The sequence below is a fragment of the Vipera ursinii genome (genome assembly GCF_947247035.1).
Source record: "Vipera ursinii genome assembly, chromosome: 17".
NCBI lineage: Eukaryota > Metazoa > Chordata > Lepidosauria > Squamata > Viperidae > Vipera > Vipera ursinii.
Window position 1 is genome coordinate 3808047 of NC_139530.1, and position 23527 is coordinate 3831573.

General features: G+C 47.4%; 1 protein-coding gene and 2 long non-coding RNA genes across 6 annotated transcripts in view; 1 reads left to right on the plus strand and 2 right to left on the minus strand.

Annotated features, from left to right (window-relative positions):
* The window catches only part of PIK3CD (phosphatidylinositol-4,5-bisphosphate 3-kinase catalytic subunit delta), a 26901-nt gene extending 3739 nt beyond the window's left edge, over positions 1–23162 (plus strand). For 2 of the 3 annotated variants that reach the window (XM_083375603.1, XM_083375602.1), the window contains exons 2-23: positions 2179–2342; positions 3125–3353; positions 4126–4358; positions 5296–5475; positions 6108–6257; positions 7031–7111; positions 8210–8431; positions 10943–11039; positions 11785–11915; positions 12575–12634; positions 13868–14035; positions 14945–15066; positions 15873–16016; positions 17084–17183; positions 17610–17788; positions 18471–18580; positions 19151–19229; positions 19563–19730; positions 20362–20485; positions 20820–20965; positions 21282–21414; positions 22185–23162. In XM_083375603.1, coding sequence (XP_083231729.1) covers positions 2202–2342; positions 3125–3353; positions 4126–4358; positions 5296–5475; positions 6108–6257; positions 7031–7111; positions 8210–8431; positions 10943–11039; positions 11785–11915; positions 12575–12634; positions 13868–14035; positions 14945–15066; positions 15873–16016; positions 17084–17183; positions 17610–17788; positions 18471–18580; positions 19151–19229; positions 19563–19730; positions 20362–20485; positions 20820–20965; positions 21282–21414; positions 22185–22322 — 3135 coding nt within the window. In that variant the 5' untranslated portion in view covers positions 2179–2201 and the 3' untranslated portion in view covers positions 22323–23162. Of the gene's footprint in view, positions 1–1417; positions 2343–3124; positions 3354–4125; positions 4359–5295; positions 5476–6107; positions 6258–7030; positions 7112–8209; positions 8432–10942; positions 11040–11784; positions 11916–12574; positions 12635–13867; positions 14036–14944; positions 15067–15872; positions 16017–17083; positions 17184–17609; positions 17789–18470; positions 18581–19150; positions 19230–19562; positions 19731–20361; positions 20486–20819; positions 20966–21281; positions 21415–22184 lie in introns of those variants that run through there. The other variant, XR_014493995.1, reaches the window with a different exon arrangement.
* LOC310647983 lies at positions 1027–4186 on the minus strand. Its single transcript, XR_014493999.1, has 3 exons — positions 4052–4186; positions 1275–1422; positions 1027–1138 (listed from the first exon to the last, which is right to left on the minus strand). It is a non-coding gene; the product is annotated as an uncharacterized lncRNA (long non-coding RNA).
* On the minus strand, positions 4276–14933 carry LOC310647982. Of its 2 annotated transcripts, none has more exons than XR_014493997.1 (3): positions 14857–14933; positions 11019–11162; positions 4276–4383 (listed from the first exon to the last, which is right to left on the minus strand). It is a non-coding gene; the product is annotated as an uncharacterized lncRNA (long non-coding RNA). The 2 variants fall into 2 exon arrangements; XR_014493998.1 differs by lacking the exon at positions 14857–14933 and adding an exon at positions 11277–11553.
* Positions 23163–23527: the final 365 nt, after the last annotated feature.

Sequence of the window (23527 nt, forward strand, 5' to 3'; positions counted from 1 at the left end):
CTTCTGGGGGGGGGGGATAAAGCCAAGTGAGCCGCACTAAGATGCTGCTAGGTTTCTCTGGTGTAAAAAAATTGTGTACATTCGGGCGGGTCCAACTCGATCTTAAAAATGCCTCTGCAGAAATAGGGTGTAAAGCAACGCCGGCAGATTTGAAATACCATTTCAGCTGAGAAATACATGAAGCCGGATAAGACGACCGGTGGAAAAGATTGATTGCGATTTTCGCAGGAGGCTGCAAAGGGCTTGCAAAGGAATGGGGAAGACATTAATAATGCAGAAAAGTTAGGAGGCTTGAAAGGATGGGCTGGGTTTTAGAAGATTTAGCAGATCTGTTTTGGCAGACTGGGGGAATCACCTCCCCTGGGCCTGAGAAGGAGGGCGGTGAAGTCATTTCAACTCTGGAGTAGTTTGAAAAAGAAAGAAAAAGGCCGAGATGAGATGCACATTTTATAAATAAATGAATCATCTCTCAGGAATCTCCTTTTGTACTGTCCAGGACATCTGGTTCACAAGCTTCTTCTTTTTTTCCTCCACCCCCTTTCTGCCTTGGGCCCATCCCCCTTAAATTCTGCTTTGGGGGCAATGCGGGACAATATAATCTAACTTCCCCCGCCAAATAATCTGAGGATAGGATTTAGAAAGGAAATAGACGTGGTCGGTTGTGCTGAATAAATGTTGGGAGATCCCGTTTTTTCATCGGCCACCCTGGAGGCTCAAGAGCTTTTTTATCTACCTGCAAACTGCAATGACAAGCTTAAGTTTAATTTCTCCCCTCCCTACAAAACCAGAGATAAAAAATACATTTGAGCAAAAAAAAAAAAATACACTGGAGCAAAAAAAAAAAAGCCACAAGAAAAAAAACAGGTTGCATTTCTTGGGGTCAGCTGAGGAGGCAACATCTGGGTAGATTAAAAGTTGGGAAAAGTTTGACCGTAAATAACCGACGACCTCGTTTCTTGCCCAGCTTTCTGAAACGGGCGGCAAATATTGCTAATTTATCAGCTGCAAGTCGTTCACTTAACAAATGTGGCGAGAGAGGGGCCAAACTCACGGAACAACTTGTCTCACTTAGCAACGGAAAATGTGGGCTCGATTGTGGTCGTAAGTTGAGGACCACTTGCACTGCGCAGCGGTGTTGCTGCAATAAGTGTAGAAAATAGCTTGGTTTTAGTAAGCCCATTTGTGGTGCTGGGTTCTCCGGCTGTCATATATATGATTACAAATTGATACGTTTCATAAAGTATCAGTAACGATATTTATATCTAATGACTCACAGATACCAGCCGACGGTCCAGCGAAGAAAAGAGCGAAGATTTCTCTCTGTGACGGGAGTTTTTTTTCCCTCCGCAGCTGGTCTGCTCTCCAATTATTAGATTCTTTCCGTCCCTTTCTCTACAATCCCCTCGTTCTTTTATTTCCATGCTGAAATGGCAAGTCCATAGCTTAGTGAGTAAGAATGGCCACAGTGCAGACCCAGAATTAATCTAAATCCTCAGCAAAAACAGCTTTTTTTTTTAAAAAAAGAAAGAAATCCCAGATCAACGTAAACAAGAAAGAAAAAAAAGCTTTATTTTTAGGAAATCACCCGTGTGTGTTTTCTTTTTATAATGCATTTTTATTAGCTTATCAAAGTACAAAATACAAAGAGAATCTTTTTTTAAAAAAATAGAAAACTGGGGCAGGTGAGAGAAAGAAAGGGACAATGTGGTATATAAAGTAGGGGGGGAAAGGAAAAGAAAAAAGCTTATTTTTAGGAAACCAGCGAAAGGTGTTTGAGGTTTTTTTTTTATAATACGTGTTTATTAGTTCATCAAAGTGTAAAATAACAAAGAGAATTTTTTTTAAAAGGAGAATTGAAAATGGGGAGGAGGGGAACAGGAAGAAAGAAAGAAAGAAGGAAGGAAAGAAAGAGAAAGAAAGAAAGAAAGAAAGAAAGAAAGAAAGAAAGAAAGAAAGAAAGAAAGATGGTGTAACGAGGGAAAAAGAAAAGAAAAAGGCTTCTTTTTTAGGGACCCACCAGGGTGTTTTCGAAGACCAGGGGGACCCCCCCTGTCTTTCTTGGTGAAAATAAGAGAACTTGCGGGGATGAATCCACCTTTGGGCCAAGCATGATCTGGATGGCTGAGGATCTCCTTAAGAGATGCAGGAATGAAAATGTCCGCTTCCGTTTCGCCGCAGGTGGGCTTTGAGTAACGAGAAGGATGCCGCCAGGAATGTATTGCCCAGCAGAATTTTGGTCTAAGGAAAGCAATTACACCATTATGGTTGACTTCCTTTTACCCACCGGGATCTACCTGCCCCTCCCTGTTTCCTGCCATGCCAGCCTGGCTGCCATCAAAAAGGTACGGTCCTCTCCTCTTTGATCTTCGTCCAGCTGCTCAAAACCAACAACCCAGGTCCGTTCTCGGCCACGATTCAGGAGCGGGAGAGCCCTTGACTTAACCACCACTCGTTCAGCTTGAAGTTACAAGGGCTCTGATAACCAGTCTTGGCACTCAACGGCCTTCACCCCATCCCCGCAGTCACGCGATCAAAACTGGGGTGCTTGGCAGTGGGTTAGACTAGCATCCCGGCGGTCAGGCGATTGATTGACCAACGTCAACCTTGCCAGCCGGGTTTTAACCAGCAAAGTCAATAATAAGGGGAGCTGGTTTGCTTAACGACCTTTCCACTTAACGGCTGCAGTGATCTGCGGTGGTTAGAATGCAGCATTGCAGGCTAAACTCTGCCCGCTGCCAGCAGTTCGATCCTGACCGGCTCACGGTCGACTCAGCCTTCCATCCTTCTGAGGTCGGTAAAACGAGGAACCCAGATCGTTGGGGGCAAGTTGCTGACTCTGCAAACCGCTCAGAGAGGCCGTAAAGCACTGTGAAGCGGTATATAAGTCTAAGTGCTATTGCTATATAAGAGCCCTGTGGCAGGCTGACTCTGCCACAGTCTGGAGTTCGATCCTGACCGGCTCATGGTCGACTCAGCCTTCCATCCTTCCGAGGTGGATAAAACGAGGAACCCAGATTGTTGTGGGGCAATTTGCTGACTCTGCAAACCGCTCAGAGAGGGCTGCAAAGCACTGCGAAGCGGTATGCAAGTCTTAAGTGCTGTTGCTGTTGCCACTTTCTCCCAGGTGGTCTGGCACCAGGCCCAGTATGAGCCCTTCTTCCAGATGCTCAGCGCCCCCGATTCGTACGTCTTCACCTGCATCAACCAAGCCGCAGAGCAGCAGGAACTTGAGGACGAGCAGAGACGTCTCTGTGACGTCCAGCCTTTCCTACCGGTCTTGCGACTGGTGGCCCGCGAAGGGGACCGGGCGAAGAAACTGCTCAATTCCCAGATTAGCCTCCTGATTGGCAAAGGTTGGTGGTGGTGGTGGCGGCTGAAAGAGGCATATGCCCTGCACTGCAGGGCTGTTGGAGGGAATAAAACGTTGGTTTCCATTCTTCGGGAAGGCCCCAAAGTGCCCTTGGGAGAGGATATTTGGTGACCCAACTAGGTAACATCATCAGTGCTAGAAAGGAGTGGGGTGTGGGAGGAAGAGGAGGGGGAGGAGGAGGACAATGGCTGTGGGGTCCTTGGTGCTCTCTGAGCTGGGTGGTTTCCTTGCAGACGTTTCGTTACCTAACTGGGTACCCTCATCAGCGCAAACCCACTTCCTTCTAGCCCTGATGACGTTGCCTAGTTGGGTCATGAAACGTCTGCAAGAAAACCACCCATCTCGGGGTGCACCAGGGACCCCACAGTATAATCGAAGCCATTAAGAGAAGACAGGAAATATTATTGACAATTACAGCCCATAATGATTAATCCTGAAAGCGGATGAAAAAAACCCTAAACAAATCTCAGGCCGTCTAACAAAACCAGCCCTGCCTTCCTGAAATGGGCCAAGGCAGCAGAAGTGAGGCTTCCGCACAGCTTCCCACAAATGTCTGTCCTGTTTCCTAAGATTTGCAGTCAAATCCAATCTCGTGCATCTGACTCCCGGCCCAGCGGATCGTCCATGCTTTCAGGAGGACTAGAAACCTGAAGGCTGTGAAGGGAGAAACAAAAGGCCTACCTTGCCGGAGGGCGTAGACCCGATGCGGTAGGCTGCCGTTTTTAGGAAAACGGTCATCCTGTCCCCTATTCCAGGTTTGCACGAGTTTGACTCCTTGGCGGACCCCGAGGTGGACGACTTCCGGGCCGAGATGCAAGAGTACTGCGAGCAGAGAGCGGCCGAGCGCCAGCAGCTCAGCTGGAAAAGCTGGATGGAGTACTGCTTCCCAGTTCAACTGGAGCCCACCCTGAGCGGGCTCGGCGGGAGGCCGACTCTACCCGTGCCCAGCAAGACCGTTTTTGTCAACGTCAAATTTCAATCCGGAGGGGTAAATTCGCACGCTTCCCGAAGCTCTGTTGATAAAAGATAACGGAGATCGTTTTAGTGTGTGGAAAAGTGCAAAGATTTTTGTGTGTGTGTGTGTGTGTGTATCCTAGATCATGGACAGCCAAACTGACAATGCTTTTGCTAACGTGTAAATCTGAAATGCTTTTTTTCTCTCTCTCCCTCCTTCTTTCCTTCCCTCCCTCCCTCCCTCCCTTCCTTCCTCTTTTTGATCCTTCCTTTCTTCCTCTCCCTTTTTCCGTTCCTTCCTCCTCCCTCCCTCTCTTCCTCCCTCCCTCCCTCCCTCCCTTCCATTTCTTAACCTCCCATCTCCTTCAGATCCTGGCTTCTTTGCAAAGACCTGATCAAGGGGGGGAGGGGGAGGGAAAGGGGGCCGAACCAGTGCGAAATACAGGGTGTCCTCGACTTACGGCCACAATTGAGCCCAAATTTTCTGTAGCTTCAATGAGACATCCGTCGAGTGGCTTTCGCCCTGTCTGACCACCTTCCTTGCCACGTGGGTTTAAGGGAACCACTGCGGTCGTTAAGTCACGCGGCTGTTAAGTGAATCTGGATTCCCCGTTGACTTTTGCCCGTTGCAAAAGGGGGGAAATCGCGGGATCCCCGGCACACTGCTGCCGTCCTAAACGCGACCCAGCGGCCAAGGGTCCTAATTCCGATCACTCGGCCACGGGGATGCCGCAATGGCCGTTAATGTGTGGCAGGTCACGTTTTCCTTGCGATTGCAAGTTCGGATGGGGCACGGTTGTTATGAGTTGAGGACGGCAACAGGTCCCGCCTTGAGAAAGGGGGGCTGGACTAGAGGACCTCCAGGGTCTCTCCCAGCCCTGATTCTGTGATCCAGGACTACCTGTCCTTAAATGGGGAAGCAGCGGGGAGGGTTCGAAAGAGTAACGTTTGGCCTTTCCTCGATTGTCCAGGAGAGCTTCACTTTCCTGGTTTCTCTGAAGGAGTTCCCCGTCACGCTGATGAGCTACGCCATCAAGAAGCAAGCCACCATTTTCCGTCACCAAAGGGTCAGCCCCGTTGAGGAGTACACCTTGCAGGTGGACGGGAAGTGCGAGTACATCTACGGACAGCATCCCCTGTTCCAATTCCAGGTGTGTCTTCTTCCCCCCTTGCGAGGTTGAAACACCATCCTCGTAACGCCGTGTTTCTCAAACTGGGCCGCTTTGAAGGTGGGGCGGACTTCGACTCCCATGATGCCCCAGACAGCGAAATCGAAACAATAGCTGCCCGGGGAATCCTGGGAGTTGAAGCCCGCCCCGTCTTCAAAGCGGCCCGGTTTCAGAAACACACGGCTTTAGATAATTTGGCGTCTTCCTTACGCCGCCTGACCTGGGATGCAGCTTAAGACTCTCGACCCCGTTGAGCCCCAAACCTGGCCTTCTAGTCCTCATGAATCGCTGAGAATTTCAAGGCATCCCCACCCAGGGACGAGGAAGGAATTAAAACGACTTAGCTAAACCCGTTCACCTTTGGAAGGCATGCCTCGTTCCGTTTTGCTGTTGAAGGTAAACGGGGGTGGGGGGGGCTGCGTCCCTCCTTTCCTCCACAGGTGCTAGAATCTTGAGTGTGGTTTTAAACCTGTCCAGGTTCTTAGGATTCTGCTTCAGGGACTAGCCTTGGGATTTGAGCCCTGTTTCATTTTATTCTAAATGGACCCCCGTGATTCAGTTAGCCTTGGGAAGTTTTGCTCCAGGCACTGACGGGATCTGCTCTGTCCTCGCAGTACATCCGTGAGTGCCTCCACCGGCGTTTCGTCCCCCACCTCATTATGGTCCACAGATCTTCTCTTCTGATTTTGCGGGAAGAACACAGCAACGGACTTGGGCATCCCCCCAAAACAGCCCCAAAACTGTCTCCGGGCCCAAAGCAGAAGGTAACCCATAATGTTCCTTTTTCACCACTGTTGCAAACAGAGGGGGTGATTTTTTTCAAATTCAGAAAAGAAGGATTTGGGGGGGAGGGAGACAAGATAGCAGCGTTCCAGTATTTGAGAGGCTGCCGCAAAGAGGAAGGGGGTCAACTTAATTTTTCAAAGCATCAGAAGACAAGAAACAATGGGTGGAAACCAATCAAGGAGAGAAACGACCTGGAATTAAGGAGACACTTCCTAACGGCGAGGACAATTAACCCGTGGGACCGAAGTTGCCTCCGGAAGTTGTGGATGCTCCAACACTGGAGGCTTTTAAGAAGAGACTGGTCTGAAAGGGTATAGGGTCTCCTGCTTGAGTAGGCGGCTGGACTAGAGGACCTCCAAGGTCCCTTCCAACTCTACTCGGATTGATTGGTTGAAATCTGTTTATTATTATTATTATTATTATTATTATTATTATTATTATTATTATTATTATTATTATTATTATTATCGTTTGGAAATGAAGCAGTTCCCTGGGGGAATCTGGTGCAAGTTCGTTCCTGCTTGGTGACGGCTTTCTTCCAATTCCCAACTTTTCTCTGATGCGCCCTACCTCGTAGGGGTGTTTGGGAGGCAGGAAGGAAGATTTTAATTCAAGGTTGACTTTTAAGACTGTGGACCAAGTTGAAACAATACAGCAGGGGCTGGCTACCCTTTTGGGAGCAGGCTGAACCAAATGCAGAATTAGCCACCCATTCCACACTTTTTCTCCTTTCCTTGTTCCCTTTGATTAGCTATCTCTGTGGTCCCTGGAACAGCCCTATTATGTAGAACTCCTGCGTTGCAGCAAGGTGAATGCTGACGAAGGAATGAAAGTAAGTCGTCTTAAATAAAAAAAAAATTTCTTCTCCTCTTTTTCTTTCGGCTAGACGCTCTGCGGCTTTCTACCTTCCCACTCAGGATTTGTTTACGACTCGCATTTAACCAAACCTGCGATGCGATGAGAAGCTCGAAACCAGGCAACTGTGTGTGTGTGTGTGTGTGTGTGTGTGTGTGTGTTTTCCTTTCTAAAACTCTTTTCATTCAGTTCTAAGTTGGCGGTCGAACTTTTCTCACTACAGGAAGTGAGGGCGCAGCGCGGATTAGCCAGAAATGAACTTCTTAGAAACTGTTTATGGGCAGTTTTGTGTGTGTGTCCGTGTGTGTGCGTGTGTGTGTGCGTTTTTAAAAAAGTTTTCCTTCCTTTCCACTTACGCTAAAATGCAGCTTCTTGCAAGTAAATAATTTTTAAAAAAAAGTGCTCTGAAGACACAGTTCCGGAATTTATTTTTTTTTTAAAAGAAAAAAATGGAGAAATTCTAGGGGTAGAAGGAAATAAGAAACCTCAAAGTTGTTTTTTTTTTCATTGCTTTTTTTTTTTGCAGATCGCACTTGTTACTTCCTTCCTGAATTTAGTGCAGATTCCAAATAACATCCATCAAATTGGGAGTGGGTTGCTTCGGGTTTTATGATCTTGAGCTGTCCTTTTGCAAACTGGCCAGGGTTGTTATTATTATTAGAGGACGTTTATAATTTATTTATTTATTTATTTTTATTACATTTATATCCCGCCCTTCTCCGAAGACTCAGGGCGGCTTACAAGCTTAGCAGTAGCCTTCATTCTATGTATATGCCTGCTTATATTTACAATATAATAACGTATAATATTATGAGATAAGGCAAGCTGTTATCCTCATAGCAGAGAGGACATTAGAAGCAAGATTGTTGTCATTGCTGATCTCTAGAAAAGAACCGTTAAGTCAGAAGTCTTGTTTTATGGTTAGGTCTTACTTTTGGGGGAAATACGGTACTAAATGCAACCATCTGGCTGACGATCTTAACTGGGGCTTATTTTGGGGGTGGGGCTTATATTACGAGCGTCCTAAAAAATCATGCTAGGCCTTTGCTTCCTTCTTCTTTCTTTATTTTCCTAGTTGGTCGTGCAGGCCGGACTCTACCACGGTCACGAGATGCTGTGTAAAATGATGACCAGTACCGAAGCCAACGTTTGCTCCGAGCCCGCCTGGGATCAGATGTTGAAATTTGACATTAACCTCAGCGACTTGCCCCGTATGGCGCGGCTCTGCCTGGCCCTCTACTCGGTGGTGGAAAAAGCGAAAAAAGCCAGGTCCACCAAGAAAAAATCGAAAAAAGCCGTAAGTCCCTTCCTTGCCGAGGAGGCACAATCCTGGGAAAGTATTTTTTTTTTTAAACAACAACAAAAAAAAACACCAGCCAAGAAGGTGGGAAACGCAGCTTTGGAAAGTTTTCCCCACATTGGAAGCAACCGCAACTTGCAAGTCTAAAACAGGGGTCTCCCAACTTTGGCAACTTTTGAGACTCGTGGACTACAACTCCCAGAATTCCTCAGCCAGACATGCTGGCTGAGGACCTCTGGGAGTTGAGCTCCACAAGTCTTAAAGTTGCCTGGAATAGAATAGAATAGAATAGAATAGAATAGAATAGAATAGAATAGAATAGAATAGAATAGAATAGAATAGAATGGGACCTTGGAGGTCTTCTAGTCCAGCCCACGGCTCAAGCAGGAGAGCCTATACCATCTCAGACAGCTGTTTGGAGACCCCTGGTCTAAAACACACCCTTTGCCTCCAAGGGACGGTGATTTGTGCATCCTGCCTGTTAGAAATTTGAAAATGAAGGTTTGTTTCCAGTGCTTGGTTTCCAAACGTTTCGTTACCAGGCTAGGTAACATCTTCAGCGGAGTTTTAAGGGATGTCGGATGTTCGGCGTTCTTCTGTTTATAAGGGCTAAGTTAGAAAATTGAGCGAGGAAAGAGATCTAGTTGCACCGATTCGGGGTTTCCAAAATAATCCCAAATGGGGAGGGGAGGAACACTCATGCAAAATGAGGGGTCCTCGCGGGCGCCAATGTGCAAACAAGGGTAGACCGCTTGCAAGGAAGCTGAACGAGCGCGTCCGCTGAGTTGAGGGGTTCAAACGTTCCTCTCGCAGATCCCGAGTTGGGGAAAATGCAGGCAGCCCTCAACTCACAAAAGGGACCCATTCGAAGTTAACAACCGCACTGGGGGGGGGGGGAAAGTGACTTACGATATATATATATATATATATATATATATATATATATATATATATATATATATATATATATATGTATGTATGTATGTATGTATGTATATGTATATGTGTATATATATGTGTGTGTGTGTGTGTATATGTGTATATATGTATATATGTATACGCGGTGGCTCAGTGGGTTAGGACGCTGAGCTTGTCGATCGGAAGGTCGGCAGTTTGGTGGGTCGAATCCCGAGTGCCGCGTAACAGAGTGAGCGCCTGTTACTCGTCCCAGCTTCTGCCAACCTAGCAGTTCGAAAGCACGTAAAAACGCAAGTAGAAAAATAGGGACCACTATGGTGGGAAGGTAACAGCATTCCGTGCGCCTTTGGCGTCTAGTCATGCCGGCCACATGACCACGGAGATGTCCTCGGACAAGCGCTGGCTCTTCGGCTTTGAAACGGAGATGAGCACCGGCCCCTAGAGTCGGAAACGACTAGCACGCATGTGCGGGGGAAACTTTACTTTACCTATATAAAATTCAGATGCTTGCCAAATGGTTCATACTGTATGACTGTTGCAGCGTCGGGGGTGGGGTCATGGGATTCCCCCTTTTACGACCTGACCCGCCAAGTCAAGGGGGAAGGGGGAGGGAGGAAGCCAGGTTCCTATAACCACCAGTGATTCATTTAACAACTTTGGTGTGTTCGTTGACATCTGCACAAAAAAAGGGCTGCTTCCTGAGAAGTTCCCCTTGGTTCCAGATGTTAAAAAGATTCGTTTCGTTTCCCGGTAGAGAAAGCCGAGAGTGCGCCAAGAGACAGCCTTGTGGCAGCTGCCAAAGGCGGCTGGTGTGTGTGTGTGTGTGTGAAGTGAAAGGTGTTGGGACTTCCTAGAACTGAGCCGCTCTTTTTTGGTGCCTTTTGCTGAGTCACGCGGCCTCTGCTTTCTCCATTTCCTCCAAATTTGCCTAGTCATCTACTCTCTGGAGCCCATCCACCAGAGTTACTCACCGCCCTTGGTTCTTAGTAGCCTTAGTAGCCCGTTTCTCCTGCCCTGACTCACTCTGGCTGGTTCAAAGGAGGGAGGGAGGGAAGGAGGAGAAGCAGGGGGAGGAAAGGAAGCGAAGGCACTTTTGTTAGCTTGTTGGCGCAACCTGCCTTTGGAAAGGAATATTTTATTTTTATTTTAATTCCGTTTATATCCCGCCCTTCTCCGAAGACTCAGGGCGGCTTACAAGCTTAGCAGTAGCCTTCATTCTATGTATATGCCTGCTTGTTAGGGCTTTCGGCCCCCCCAACAGTGTGAAAGCACCCCAAAAACTGGGTTTGCAGCTGAGCCCCTCTCTTGTGTACACTGCAAAGGGTGGGGGGGGTTTTTTTTGTTTGTTTTTTGATCCTTGTCGAAACCGGATTAACGGTCGCCTGTCAAGCAGGATACCACAAGCAGGAGGGGGGCGGGCCGGGCACCGGAGCGAAAAGGCAGACCAAACGGGGTTGGGTTTAGAAAAACGAACGTGTATCCCCCCCCCCCAGCCCAGCCCGGGATGGTTTGTCTTGGTCTTTTGCCGGTCCCATGATCACCACGAGTCCCATCATCCCTGCCACCGTCCTTTTTCCTCCCTTCTTTTAGGACTGCCCGCTGGCCTGGGTGAACGTGATGCTCTTTGATTACCAGAATCAGCTGAAAACCGGAGAATGCGTCTTACCCATGTGGTCAGCCTTCCCAGGTGGGAGAAATTCGCACCCGTTTCTCTTTTTCTTTTTTTTTCCCCCCCGGTGGGATGAGTGTGCTCCTTTAGTTCCGTTATTCGTATTTAAATCCATCCGGGTTCTGGCGAAATCAAACAGGCCTGAAAGACAAAAAGCAGGTTTTGAAAGATGGAATTGCAGAATCGCAAGAGTTGGAAGGAAGGGGCCTTGGAGGTCTTCTAGTCCAACCCCTCCTCAAGCAGGAAACCGCACACCGTTTCAGACAAGTGTCTTGTCTAATCTCTTCTCGAGGCTGGAGGTCTTTCCTAAACCCACCAGGGTAAGGCTGCTGTGGATGGGGAGTCCTTTCCTCACGTCACTTAGGGAGAATACGGGCCTGTTCGTAGATATGGAGGCTCGACTCAGCTCGGCTGTCCGCCAGTCGCAGTTTAGCGCCGCCGCGCACCGCTGACTCATCATCCTGACGGCACAAACAGCTGTTGCCTTCTGTTCTTCGGACAAATGGATAGCTTTGCAAAGCGAGAAGTTCGTTGTCTCCGCCAGTTTCGCGGTGAACCGGTTTCTCACTGGGATTTGTCCGAATCGGATAGGGAGGCCTGGTTCGCGCAGGGCACGGGGTGGAATAATGTCCTGATGGTGGTTTGTTCCAAGCAAACAGGGTTATTACGGCAGTCCACAAACCTAGCCAAGTGAGGCTCTGCACTCGAAGCGGCCCGACTGGTGGGGCCGTTTTACAGCTCCGGCTCTTTTTTTGTCTTCCAGATGAGAAGGGAGAATTGTTAAACCCGACGGGCACGATCCAGACCAATCCCAACAGCGAGAGCGCCGTCACGCTTTTCATCCGCTTCCCCGGGATTTCGTTGTATCCGATTTACTATCCTTCCATGAGACAGGTGAGACGATCTTGCGCACATGTGTTGTGGGTGTGTTTCCCTGCTGCTTTTTTGTGTGTCCCAGGTAACGAGCAAACGCCTGGTTTTCTCTTGCTGTTCGTGGCCTGAGGTTGTGCCCAAAGGCAGGCAAGGAGGGCGACTGAATCAGATCTGGATCTTCTGGTTCCCAAATTAATAAGATCCGGGGGGGAGGGGGGGTTTGCACCCTCCCCAAAGGGGGGGGGTACGCCATCATTGGATCTGCCCAAACGTCACTGTTTTTCCATCTGAAATTTCAATTTATTCATGTAAACAGGTGGAAACCCTGTTATGGATTCTTCTTCTTCTTCTTCCAACTTCTGTCTTCCCAAAGACAAAATTTGAAGATTTCTAGAAGATATCAAACCTAAAGCAGGGGTCTTCAAACTTGGCCCTTTGAGGACTTGTAGACTTCCAGCTCCCACCCGTGCCTGGCTGAGGAATTCTGGGAGTTGAAGTCCACAAGTCATCAAAGGGGCCAAGCTTGAAGGCCCCTGACATAAAGGAAGTTGGGTCTCTTGGTAAATTAAAGCCTGGGAGCGGTGGAAGCCGTTTTTCTCTTGAGGCCCATCTTTCTTGAAGGACAAACCGTGTTCAAGCACCACCTTTGTGTTCTTCTTCTTTTTTTTTAATTGTTTCAGATCTTAGAAAAGAGGCAGAACGGCCATTGCGCCTGCGGTCCAGGAGAGGATCCAGAAGAGGTCAGCACAAAACACACAACAACTATTTTCAAGTCTCGTAGACGTTTTGAGCCGCATCTGGGATGCCGTGCAGAAGTTCTGCTTAAAATGGGAATCGGGTGTCTAAATGGGATAGGGTTGCAGATGGTCCTCTATCTCTAACGGTTCGTTTACTGACCGTTGGAAGTAACAACGGCCCTGAAAAAGGGGGACTTGGGACCGTTTTTTCACACGACCGTTGCAGCATCCCCCGGGGTCACGTGATGAAAATTCAGAGGCTTGGCATCCGATTTATGAAGGTCGCAGTGATCCCCTTTTGTGACCTTCTGACAAGCAAAGTCAATGGAGGGGAAGGAAGCGAGATTCGCTTAACGACCGGGTTACTAACTTAACAACTGCAGCGGTTCACTTAAGGACTGTGGCAAGAAAAGTCGTAAAATGAGGCAAGGCTCAGTTAAGCCAGGTCGAGACAGAAATCTTGGGCTCCCTCGTGGCCATAAGTCAAGGACCACAGAGAGTCCTCTCGACTTACAGCTCATTCAGTGACTGCTCAGAGTTAACAACAACGTTGGAAAACGTAAGACTTACAACCGGTCCTCGCACTTAATGACCACTGCAACATCCCCAGGGTCACGTGATCAAAATTGGGTCCTTGGGTGTATTTATCTTTGCACATCCCAGCGTGGTCTGTGATCCTGGAATTTGTTTTATGACGGCAATGGTTTCCTTAATAGCAGTGATTTGCCTAACAGCTGTGGCAAACATTATAAAATCCAGGGCAACTCACTTAAAACAATTGCCTTGCTTAGCCACGAAAACTCTTGTCCCGATTTGCGACGGTTAAGGTTAAGTCGAGGTCTGGCTGTAGGAGTAGGCTTGCTGGCAGGGAATTCTGGGAGTTGAAGTCCACCCACCTTCAAGGTTGAAAAAAAAAAAACTTTTTTACCCTAGAAAAGATCTTTCCTACTCACCACGCTGTGCTTCGACACCCTTTTCGCGAGACATCCTGTATGTCCTTTTCCTCTCCTGAACTAAACTCACTGCTTTGTCCTGCAGGGGATGATGGGATTCCCCTTTGGGGTGCCTTTTTCTATCCCTGAAAATCCCCCCTTATTTCCCCCCCCCACAAAGACAGCTCTTTTAAGCCCCTCTTCAAAAAAGACTTCCTTTAAATACACTTCCTCCTTTTTTTTTAGTGGGGCAGATTGTTAGTTTTCTTTCTGGCCCTTGACTGCCACCTTGTGATCTGTTTAGAAACAGCAGCTGAAGGAGATTCTGGAGCGCAGATCTTGCACCGAACTCTACGAACACGAGAAAGACCTGGTGTGGAAAATGAGATATCAGATCCGGGATCAGTATCCGGGGGCTTTGGCCAAACTGCTCATGGTAACCAAGTGGAATAAACACGAGGACGTTGCCCAGGTAAGAATTTGAGTTTTAAGATCTGCCGTGGACAAAAGATTTCGCTGGCGATGAAACTTGTCTTTTCCTGGATTGTTAATGGCTGTTATTCAAAAATGGGGACCATGAAAATTTGAATGCTATCGTTCCGCCAAATGGGCTGCTTTTCCTTCCCTCTCAAAGTCTTGATGGTTTGATTTGCCTGGAAGCTGCGTACGATTTCCTAAAGGAGAAACGTTGGAGCTTTCCCAGATTCTTTGGATAAAAAGAGCATTTATCAAGTCTTGACTTTAAAGTCTAGGGCTGAACTCTTGCCACCCACAACTTGTGGTCCTTTCCCGGGTTGTTGCGCAACATGTCCCATCATTCCAAAGCAGGCTGATGGCTTTCAGAAGACTACAGAACCCTCAACTTCAAAACAAAACAAAACACCATTCATTCAATGACCGATTGAAGTTACGACGGCACCGAGGAAAGTAACTTACGGCTATTTTTCACACTTGTGACTGTTGCAACCTCCCCATGATGAAAACCTGGATGCTTGGCATTATTTATGACGGTCGCAGCGTCCTGGGGGGTGTCACATGATCCCTTTTTGCGAACCTCTTGACAAGCAAAAGTCCATAGGGAAGGCAAATTCACTATTAACCGTGACACTGACTTAACGTCCATGACCAGGTAGGTTGTAAAACAGGGGCAAAAACCCATTTAGCAAATGTTCCACTTAGCAGCATAAATTTTGGGCTCCATTGGTGGCCGTTAAGTGGGGGACTACCTGTAGAGGCCAGGCCGTTAAATCAAGCTTTTTTATTTAGGGGCACAGTATGCCAGGGCAATGTTACCTTAAGTGCTCTTCCGACGGAAGGGACGCCAACGAGACGATGAGAGGCTTGGCCCAATCCAGAGCTGATCCTCTTGCTTGCCTTGCAGATGATATTTTTGCTGCAATCCTGGCCCGAACTGCCCGTTCTGAGCGCCTTGGAGCTTTTAGATTTCAACTTCCCTGACCCTTACGTGATCCGCTTCACCGTCAACTCCCTGAAAAAGCTGACGTGAGTAGAGTTCATCTCCCAAAATATAAACGTCTTTTGTGTTTAAAAGAAATATAAAACTGAGGAAAAAGAAAACGGGGTGGGGGAAGAGACAAGAGAGTGAGCTGTTTTGAAAAGCACAGCAAATAGGGCAGCTGTGCTGTATGCACAATTTCAGATTTTATTTTAAAAAGAGGGTGGTGGGGGCGGGGGATTTCAACCCAGGACAACCCCGGGAACTTTATAAGACGGGTGGATTTCATCTCCCAAATTCCTGGCTGGCTGGGGAATTCTGGGAATTGGGGTAGACTTCCACTCCCAGGTACAAAGTTGCCAAGATTGAAAAATATTGACCCAAAATACGTTTGGGCCTTGATTATCTTTTTGGTGTCGAGAAAAACATGAAGTACATAACAAAACACAAGGGGAGATGAAATTGATCATGTGAATGGGGAGGGGGGGGAAAGGTGGGGGTTGCTGAACTCCCCTCCCCATTCTCCTGAATGTGGCACTCCCCCAGGTGGATTGGACTACAAGTCTCATCATCCCTGTCCCCAGGATGGGAGTTCAAAACAATCTTGTAAAGAGAGAGAGATTGAGATCTATTTGGTTCAACTGCTTAACCAGGTTGTTTTAACAATCTGACGACTGCCTCCCCTTAACAGGCTAAGATGGGTTAGTTTAAAGCTGGATTGTGTGTCGGGGAGGGTTGCCACTTCATTTTAAACCTAGAAAACAGGATTGTTCCCTTGGAGTTCAATGTGTTGTCTGAATGCCTACGCAACCGAGGTTGCTATCAGTTTAAACCCTTTGCTCTCCCGCTGCAGAGATGCCGAGTTGTTCCAGTACCTCCTACAGCTGGTTCAAGTTCTGAAATACCAGTCCTACTTAAACTGTGAATTAACCAAGTTCCTTCTGGGCAGGGCCTTATCCAACCGGAAGATCGGCCATTTCCTATTTTGGCATCTCAGGTGAGAAACGGGTTCGGGAGAAGCATGGCGGTTTAAGACTCTCGTTCTCTGGGATTTGGAATTTTGAGGAAATGATGACGGACACACAGACACACACACCCCTCCCAGATCCATCCCCCCCCAATTCCCAGCCCTTTGCTTTTTTTTTTTTACTTGCTCCTCAGCAGCTGAGATTTGGGGGCAGGCTGCCCTGGAACATGGAGGCTTGGCTAACTGAGAATCGGCAAAGCGCCAGGGGAAATTAGGAGATTCGGGCAATTCAGGATTTATTGCAAGCTTACGCACTCTACAAGAATCTGACCAACTAACAGACAAGGGAAACGAGCGGGAAATAAGAAAGGCACTCAAAGTGGGCTGGACTCGGGTCTCAGGTTTGACCCTCAGCCTGGTTACCTCCTATAGCAGCAGCCCCCCATATTTTGGGCACCGGGGACCGGTTCCTTGGAGACAGGTTTTTCCATGGACCGGAGGGGGCAGGGATTTGTGCGCTGCCTGCATCCCACAGATGGGGCTTTGCTTGTTTGCGTGGACGGGTTTCTGGCACGCCGCGGCCCGGTGCCAGTCCATGGAGGAGGGGTTGCAGACCCCTGTCCTACAGATGTAGGACAGTGTATAATCAGTGAATAAAATTAAGCGTTGAAAACAATAATTCAAGATTATTATTTTTTTTTAAAAGAAATATAAAACAAACACAGTAGCATTTATTTTATTTATAAAATTTATGGGCCACCCGTAGTGTAACTCTGGGCGGCTTACAGTCATAAAAATATGTCTATAAGTGCATAAATTAAAAGCGTAAGTAATTAAAAATCCACAACAGCAGAGAAGGCCGTCTTCCTGGACCCTGCCAGCCGGAATAGTCAATGAATTACAAATTCATTTTTTCCTGGAATTTTCATCCACCTTCCCCGCTGGTGCAAAATACTCTCGCCGGGCCCGGCTTGATTGTATATAAGCCACGGATGTCCAGCGGTTGTAGTAGTATATTGATAACTCCCCCATGATTAAAATTCTGTTGTTTTTTGTTGTTTTGCTTGGGTTTCATGTCTCGTTCGATGTTTGGCTAGATCGGAAATGCACTTCCCTTCGCTGGCCTTAAGGTTTGGCCTGATTCTCGAGGCCTATTGCCGCGGAAGCGCTCACCATATCAAAGCTCTGATGAAACAGGTAAGGAGGCTGTTTTGGGAATAAGTCCAAACAATATGAGTCCACATGCCAACTCAGGTGGCATCTGAGAAATTCTGCACCAGAGACAAATTCCGTGTGTGTCCAGTCGCACTCACCCAATAGTTTTCTGTAGGATTGCTATTTCCTAGTACCTGGTTGTATTTTAATAAGATTACTATGAATGTGATGATGATTATATTCTAGTGTTTCTATACCTAGACAACACACTGTTCCAATACAGAAATGGAATGTTTGATTTAATAATAATAATGAGAAGGAGAAGGGAGAAGAAAGAAGGAGGAGAAGAAAGTTTTCTATTATTATTTCCAACCTCAAGCAGATTGCCAACCAGTGTCCTGGCGAGCGCCTTGTGGGATCCGTTTGATCTAACGTCTCTCTCTCTCTTTCTCTCCCTCCGGATTCAAGAGCGAAGCCCTCAACAAGCTGAAGGCCCTAAACGACCTCATCAAGGTCAGCGCTCAGAAGAACACCAAACCTCAAACCAAAGAGTTCATGCATACTTGTATGCGCCAGGAGACTTACCAAGAGGCCCTCTCGAACCTCCAGTCCCCTCTGGATCCCCGAATCTTCCTGGCAAAAGTCAGGTAAAGTTAGGATGGGCCTGAAATTAACGGGGTGGTTGGTGCCCCCAGTCTGGCTTGGCCCAGTTTTGCTCAGTTAAATGATAGAAATTAATGTTGGTTGAGAGTTGTGATTCAGGGAAGCCGATAAAAGCCGATGGGCATTGTAATGCTCAGATTAACCTGTCCGTCCGTCCATCCATCCATCCATCCATCCATCCATCCCATTCCAATTCATTCATTCATCCATCCCATTCCAATTCATTCATTCATTCATCCATCCATTCCAATTCATCCATCCACCCACCCTTCCAATTCATCCATCCATTCCAATTCATTCATCCATCCAATTCCAGTTCATCCATCCATCCATCCATCCATCCCATCCCATCCCATTTCATTCCAGTCCATTCCAATCCAGTCCATCCATTCGAATTTCGAGAGCAACCATCTCACAGCAGTGCCTCCGATTTAAATCGGTATTTCTCAACTTCTGCAACTTTCTAAGAGGGGAATTCTGGGAGCTGGAAGTCCACGTTGAGAAATGCCGATCTTACTGAAACTGAGCAGCAGGGTTAGGGTTAGGCCAGCTCTTCGGTTTAAGGAGCAGCGAGGATTTTCCTTCCCCCTTTCAACGAGGGATTTGAGTTGTGTGTGTGTGTCTCTCTCTCTCCCCGCCCCTCTTTTTGTGTGTGCCGCTTTCCAGCATAGAGCTGTGCACCGTCATGGATTCGAAGATGAAACCGCTGTGGATTATGTTTAACAGCGGCGAGGCAGGCGGAAACAGCACCGGCTTGATATTCAAAAACGGGGACGGTAAGGAAGAGCAAAGAACCCAGTTTTCGGTTAGCAAGATCCCCCGGGTGTAAGAGGTCAGGCTAGATGGCCTCACACACCGTTTCCTTGCCCTGGGATGAGTTCAGTTACTACTTCCCCTGCAGTGCAGGTTTAAAAAGGAAGCTTCTCCCTAAAGACGGGCGTTTGGTGCTTTTGCTAAGCTAAAGGGACCTGCCTTCCTTCTTCCATGAAGACTTCAGCTCCAAGGAAAAGCAATGTATTAAAAAGCTGGAGCTGCAAGAGGACTTGAAGCAATGCCAAAAAATTCTGCATACCAGGGGGGGGGGGCGGCCTCTGAGCTTTTGTTTCCTTGCAGACATTTTATCACCAAACTAGCTACCGTTATCAGATGCACCTCTGCAATTAGTTGCAGTTTGGCCAAGGCGCCCCCTTGTGGGCCAGTTGAAAAATCCAGGGCAAGGGATGGACATCAGTCCCATCCTCTTGTAATTTCTGATTGGAGAAAGTTGAGGGTGGCAGGAAAGAGAGAGAGAGAGAGAGAGAGAGATGAAGGGTCAAACCAACCTTTCCCCCCACCCCGTTTGGCAGATCTTCGCCAGGATATGTTGACGCTCCAAATGATCCAACTTATGGATATCTTATGGAAGCAAGAAGGACTGGACTTGAGGTGAGTTGACGTCATGACTGAAGAGAGGTGGAACACCGCCCCGAAGAGCTAACACTTTGCTTCCTGCAGGTGCAGTGCAAGCCTAGATGGGTGTGTGGATGACCCCTCTCCATCCTGCTTCTTCTACAGCCTCATCTTTCCATCTGTAATGCCCACCAGTTCTCTTCAGACCACTCTTTGGTCTTCATCTCATCCTTCTTCCAAGATTGCTTGCTTGGTTGCGTTGGATCTCGACTTGAGCTTGGCAGTGTTGGGACCCACCCAACATCTCAAGTTTCACCCCACTGGAGCAGGACCTGATTCTTCCCTCTTGTGTCTCTCTCTCCTCTGAAGGATGACCCCGTACGGCTGCCTTTCCACAGGAGACAAGATGGGGCTGATCGAAGTGGTGATGAACTCGGACACCATCGCCAACATCCAACTCAACAAGAGCAACATGGCTGCCACCGCTGCTTTCAACAAGGATGCCCTCTTGAATTGGCTGAAATCCAAAAATCCTGGGTACGTTCTAAGGAAGCCGTCTTTAGTACATTCCCCCTTCCAGATTTGCTAGGACTATAACGCCCAAAAAACCTCAGCTAGCATGGCCAATGGCGGGATGGAGACTTGGATCTTGAGGCTTAGAATAAAATGGTGGTCCTAAAAGCCTAAACAAACCCTGGCTTGAGAGGACTAAGAAGATGAGACTGGGTGGTTGAAGGTTACTCAACAAAAGGTTCCTGTCCCTTGGCAGTTGCCTACTCAACTCATCTAGCTGGAAGGAGTAGAAGGAAGGGTAGATCTTATGGTTTGAGAAGACACGTGGAAAACGGACATGCTTCTGACTGGCTGGTCTCAAGCACCCAGATCCTCAATGACTCCTAAGTAGATCTTCTCATGATGTTTCTGAGGTCTTCAGATACTTAAACTAAATGGAATTGTCTTTCTTAAAAATTTTAAGAATCGAGGACAGCACAGCTTAAAATGGATTTAAGCGAGGAAGAGAACAACATCCTGTGGGGTTAGGAATTTGATCTTGGTTTTTTGGGGGGCTGTTGCTGCTTTGAAAGGGCACCACTGGGTGAGTTTTTAGGCTGCCTTGCAAGGGGCAAGTCGATGTTCCTCCAACAGTTTGTTCTCCTCTCTTGTGTAGTGATGCTCTGGAGCAAGCCATTGAGGAATTCACCCTTTCATGTGCTGGATATTGTGTTGCTACCTACGTGTTGGGGATTGGTGACCGTCACAGCGACAACATCATGGTGCGAGAGAATGGCCAGGTATTTTGGGATCATGACAGCTGACCCACCTCGTTAATTCCCCTTTTTATTCCATAAGAGAAGCTCAGATTAATGGATATCGTAGATATTATTTTGTAATCCAAAAATCCAACGGGCTGGTTAATACTGTCTTGAGTTGTGCAGTTGATTCATATTGCGATGTCCAGCATTGTGAATTGTCTTGCTTTACTTCTAAGTATTACATACAGATTTGATTCGGAGTTCTTTTTATATACACCTGCTTTTTTAAAAATAAAAATAAAACCATGGCTGGATTTGCAATTGAGAATTTGAACTTTTCTCCCCCTTCCTTCCCTTCACCATCCTTCTGCAGTTGTTCCATATTGATTTCGGCCATTTCCTGGGAAACTTCAAGACCAAATTTGGGATCAATCGCGAGCGGGTCCCCTTCATCCTGACCTACGACTTCGTCCACGTGATCCAGCAGGGGAAAACCAACAACAGCGAGAAGTTCGAACGGTAAGCGTGGGATGGAGCCTGGTGACTTGGTGGAAGCCATTCGGTGCCATTTCGTGTGGATGTAATATTATTTACCCTTCTTACTACCTTCTTTACTCACTCCTTTTATTGGTACGATAAGGATGATTCTGTTGCTTTGCCTGTACAGAGTGCTCCTGTACCGGAGACAAATTCCTTGTGTCTCGAATCAGACTTTGGCCAAATAAAGTTCAGTTCCATTCAACTTACAGCTGGCAGTTTATCTCCCAAATCTTTCTCGGTCCAGGATGCAACGTTACCCCACCCCCCACCCATTTTATCTTTTTTTGCCTCTCAGATTCAGAGACTACTGTGAAACGGCTTACATGATCCTCCGAGGCCACGGCCTTCTCTTCTTACATCTTTTCTCCTTGATGAAAGCTGCTGGCTTGCCGGAGCTGACTTGCTCTAAAGACATCCAGTATCTCAAGGTGAGGAGGAGACGTTTTGAGGTGGGTTCACCGACCACGGCTTCCAGGTTTGGGTTGGACCGTGAAGCCCATGGCAAGAATCGGCAGACACCACGAAGACGGAGGGACCATCTCATGATTCTGGAAGCCTTCTAGCTCTCAGGGGGGGTCTTCGAACTTGGCCCTTTGATGACTTGTGGACTTCAACTCCCAGAGTTCCTCAGCCAGGCCCACGTGCGTGCCTGGCTGAGGAACTCTGGGAGTTGAAGTCCACAAGTCATCAAAGGGCCAAGTTCGAAGACCCCTGTCCTAGGTGGATGCAAACAACCAAAATAGGTTCCAGATAGAAATACGCAGCTGTCTCTCCCTCTTTGAATTGCATTTACTGGTGGTCCTCAACTTACTAACACAACTTGAGCCCCAAAATTGTTGTTAAACAAGACTGCCCTTCAGCGAGTTTAGTCCCATTTTATGACCTTTTTCTCGTCACGGTTGCTAAGTTAGTAACAAGGATAAGCCCGTTTCTTTTTTTTTCTTTTCAACCTTTTTCTGGCTGAGACATATCCAACCTGAAATGCAGATTATTATTATATTTATTTTTATTTTAATTCCATTTATATCCCGCCCTTCTCCGAAGACTCAGGGCGGCTTACAAGCTTAGCAGTAGCCTTCATTACTTCATTACATTCAGTACCTTCATTACTATTATTACTACTACTATATTATTATTATTATTAATAAAACCTAGATGAAGAGCTTTTTTTCCCTAAAGTCACGTTTATACCTTTCAGGACTCGTTGGCATTGGGGAAGACGGACGAGGAGGCCCGGAAGCAATTCCAGCTTAAGTTCAACGAGGCCCTCCGGGAGAGCTGGAAGACCAAAGTGAACTGGCTGGCCCATAATGTCTCCAAGGATAACCGTCAGTAGGGGACCCTCTTCTCCCACCCCCACCCCCCCAAGAGTGTCTTCCTGGCTCTCAGGATGGAGCAACTGGGCCTTCCACACCTTGCGCGAAACAGGCTGGACCGTTTCCAAGCTGCTAAGATGTGGGAGTCTGTATTGCAAGATGTCCTGCTTGCAAAGTCCCTGGACATAAATCCCCTGCCAAGCTGGGTGATGGCCTGGGGCAAGGATGAGGAAGAGTGGTGCAATTGGGGCAACTGCGCAGTTTGAGGGTGTGTGTGTGTGTGTGTGTGTGAGAGAGAGAGAGAGAGAGAGAGAGAGAGAGAGAGAGAGAGAGAGAGAGATATTTGTATTTTATACTGCTCAGAGGTACTTGACTCACTCACTGGTTGAGCTGAGAGAGGTCGTCAAGTTTTCGTGGGCTCCGACGATGCCTCCAAAGAGCTGGCCTCTTTAGGAAGAGATGGGACATTCTCACAAAGCGTGTTGGTTTCTGCACAAAACGTCGAATCCCAAAATTCCGGGTCTCGCGAGGCCAGGAAACGTTGTCTTTTTGAAAGAGGAGCCCTTGGTGAGAAGGGACGTTTGGGCAAGAGGTGGATGGTTGAGGATAACACTCATCCTGGTTTGTCGGATGCAAAAATGTTCTTACGAACTTTCAGTGACTTCCCTCACCCAGAGCTACAGATTACGTTCTTTCTTTAAAAAAAAACCCAAACAAACAAACCTGGCTCCTTACCAATAACCCTTTTGTTGTTGTTTTTTTGTTTAAAGCCAGCTTTTCAATAAATTCAAACTTGTTTTACCGGTAATGTTTGTTTCTGCTGGGAACCTGGGGCTTATTTCCCCAACAACTCCAAAGCCTGAAATTAGTCGCTAGTCCCTATCATTAGCCTCGAGATGTCAAATGGGAAGGAGATGCGGAAAGGATACACTTTTCCAGATGCTGAGGTTGGATCTACGTGGATGCAGGGAAAACCACCTGCCCTCTTCGCCTCGGTTCACACAACACGCCAAGCCATGATTTTGGGCGAGGTGTGTGAATGCGGTTGTTGGGTGGCTCTCAAACTTACCAAATTGTTTCTGGGGAAGATTTCCTTTATTAGTGCAACAAAAGTTAACAAAACTGCTAGTCGAAAAAGCAATTGGGAATTTTAAAAAAAATGGAGAAACCAGAAAAAACAACAAGGCCCTAATAAAGCTTTGGGTTTTTTTTTTCCCTGTACCAA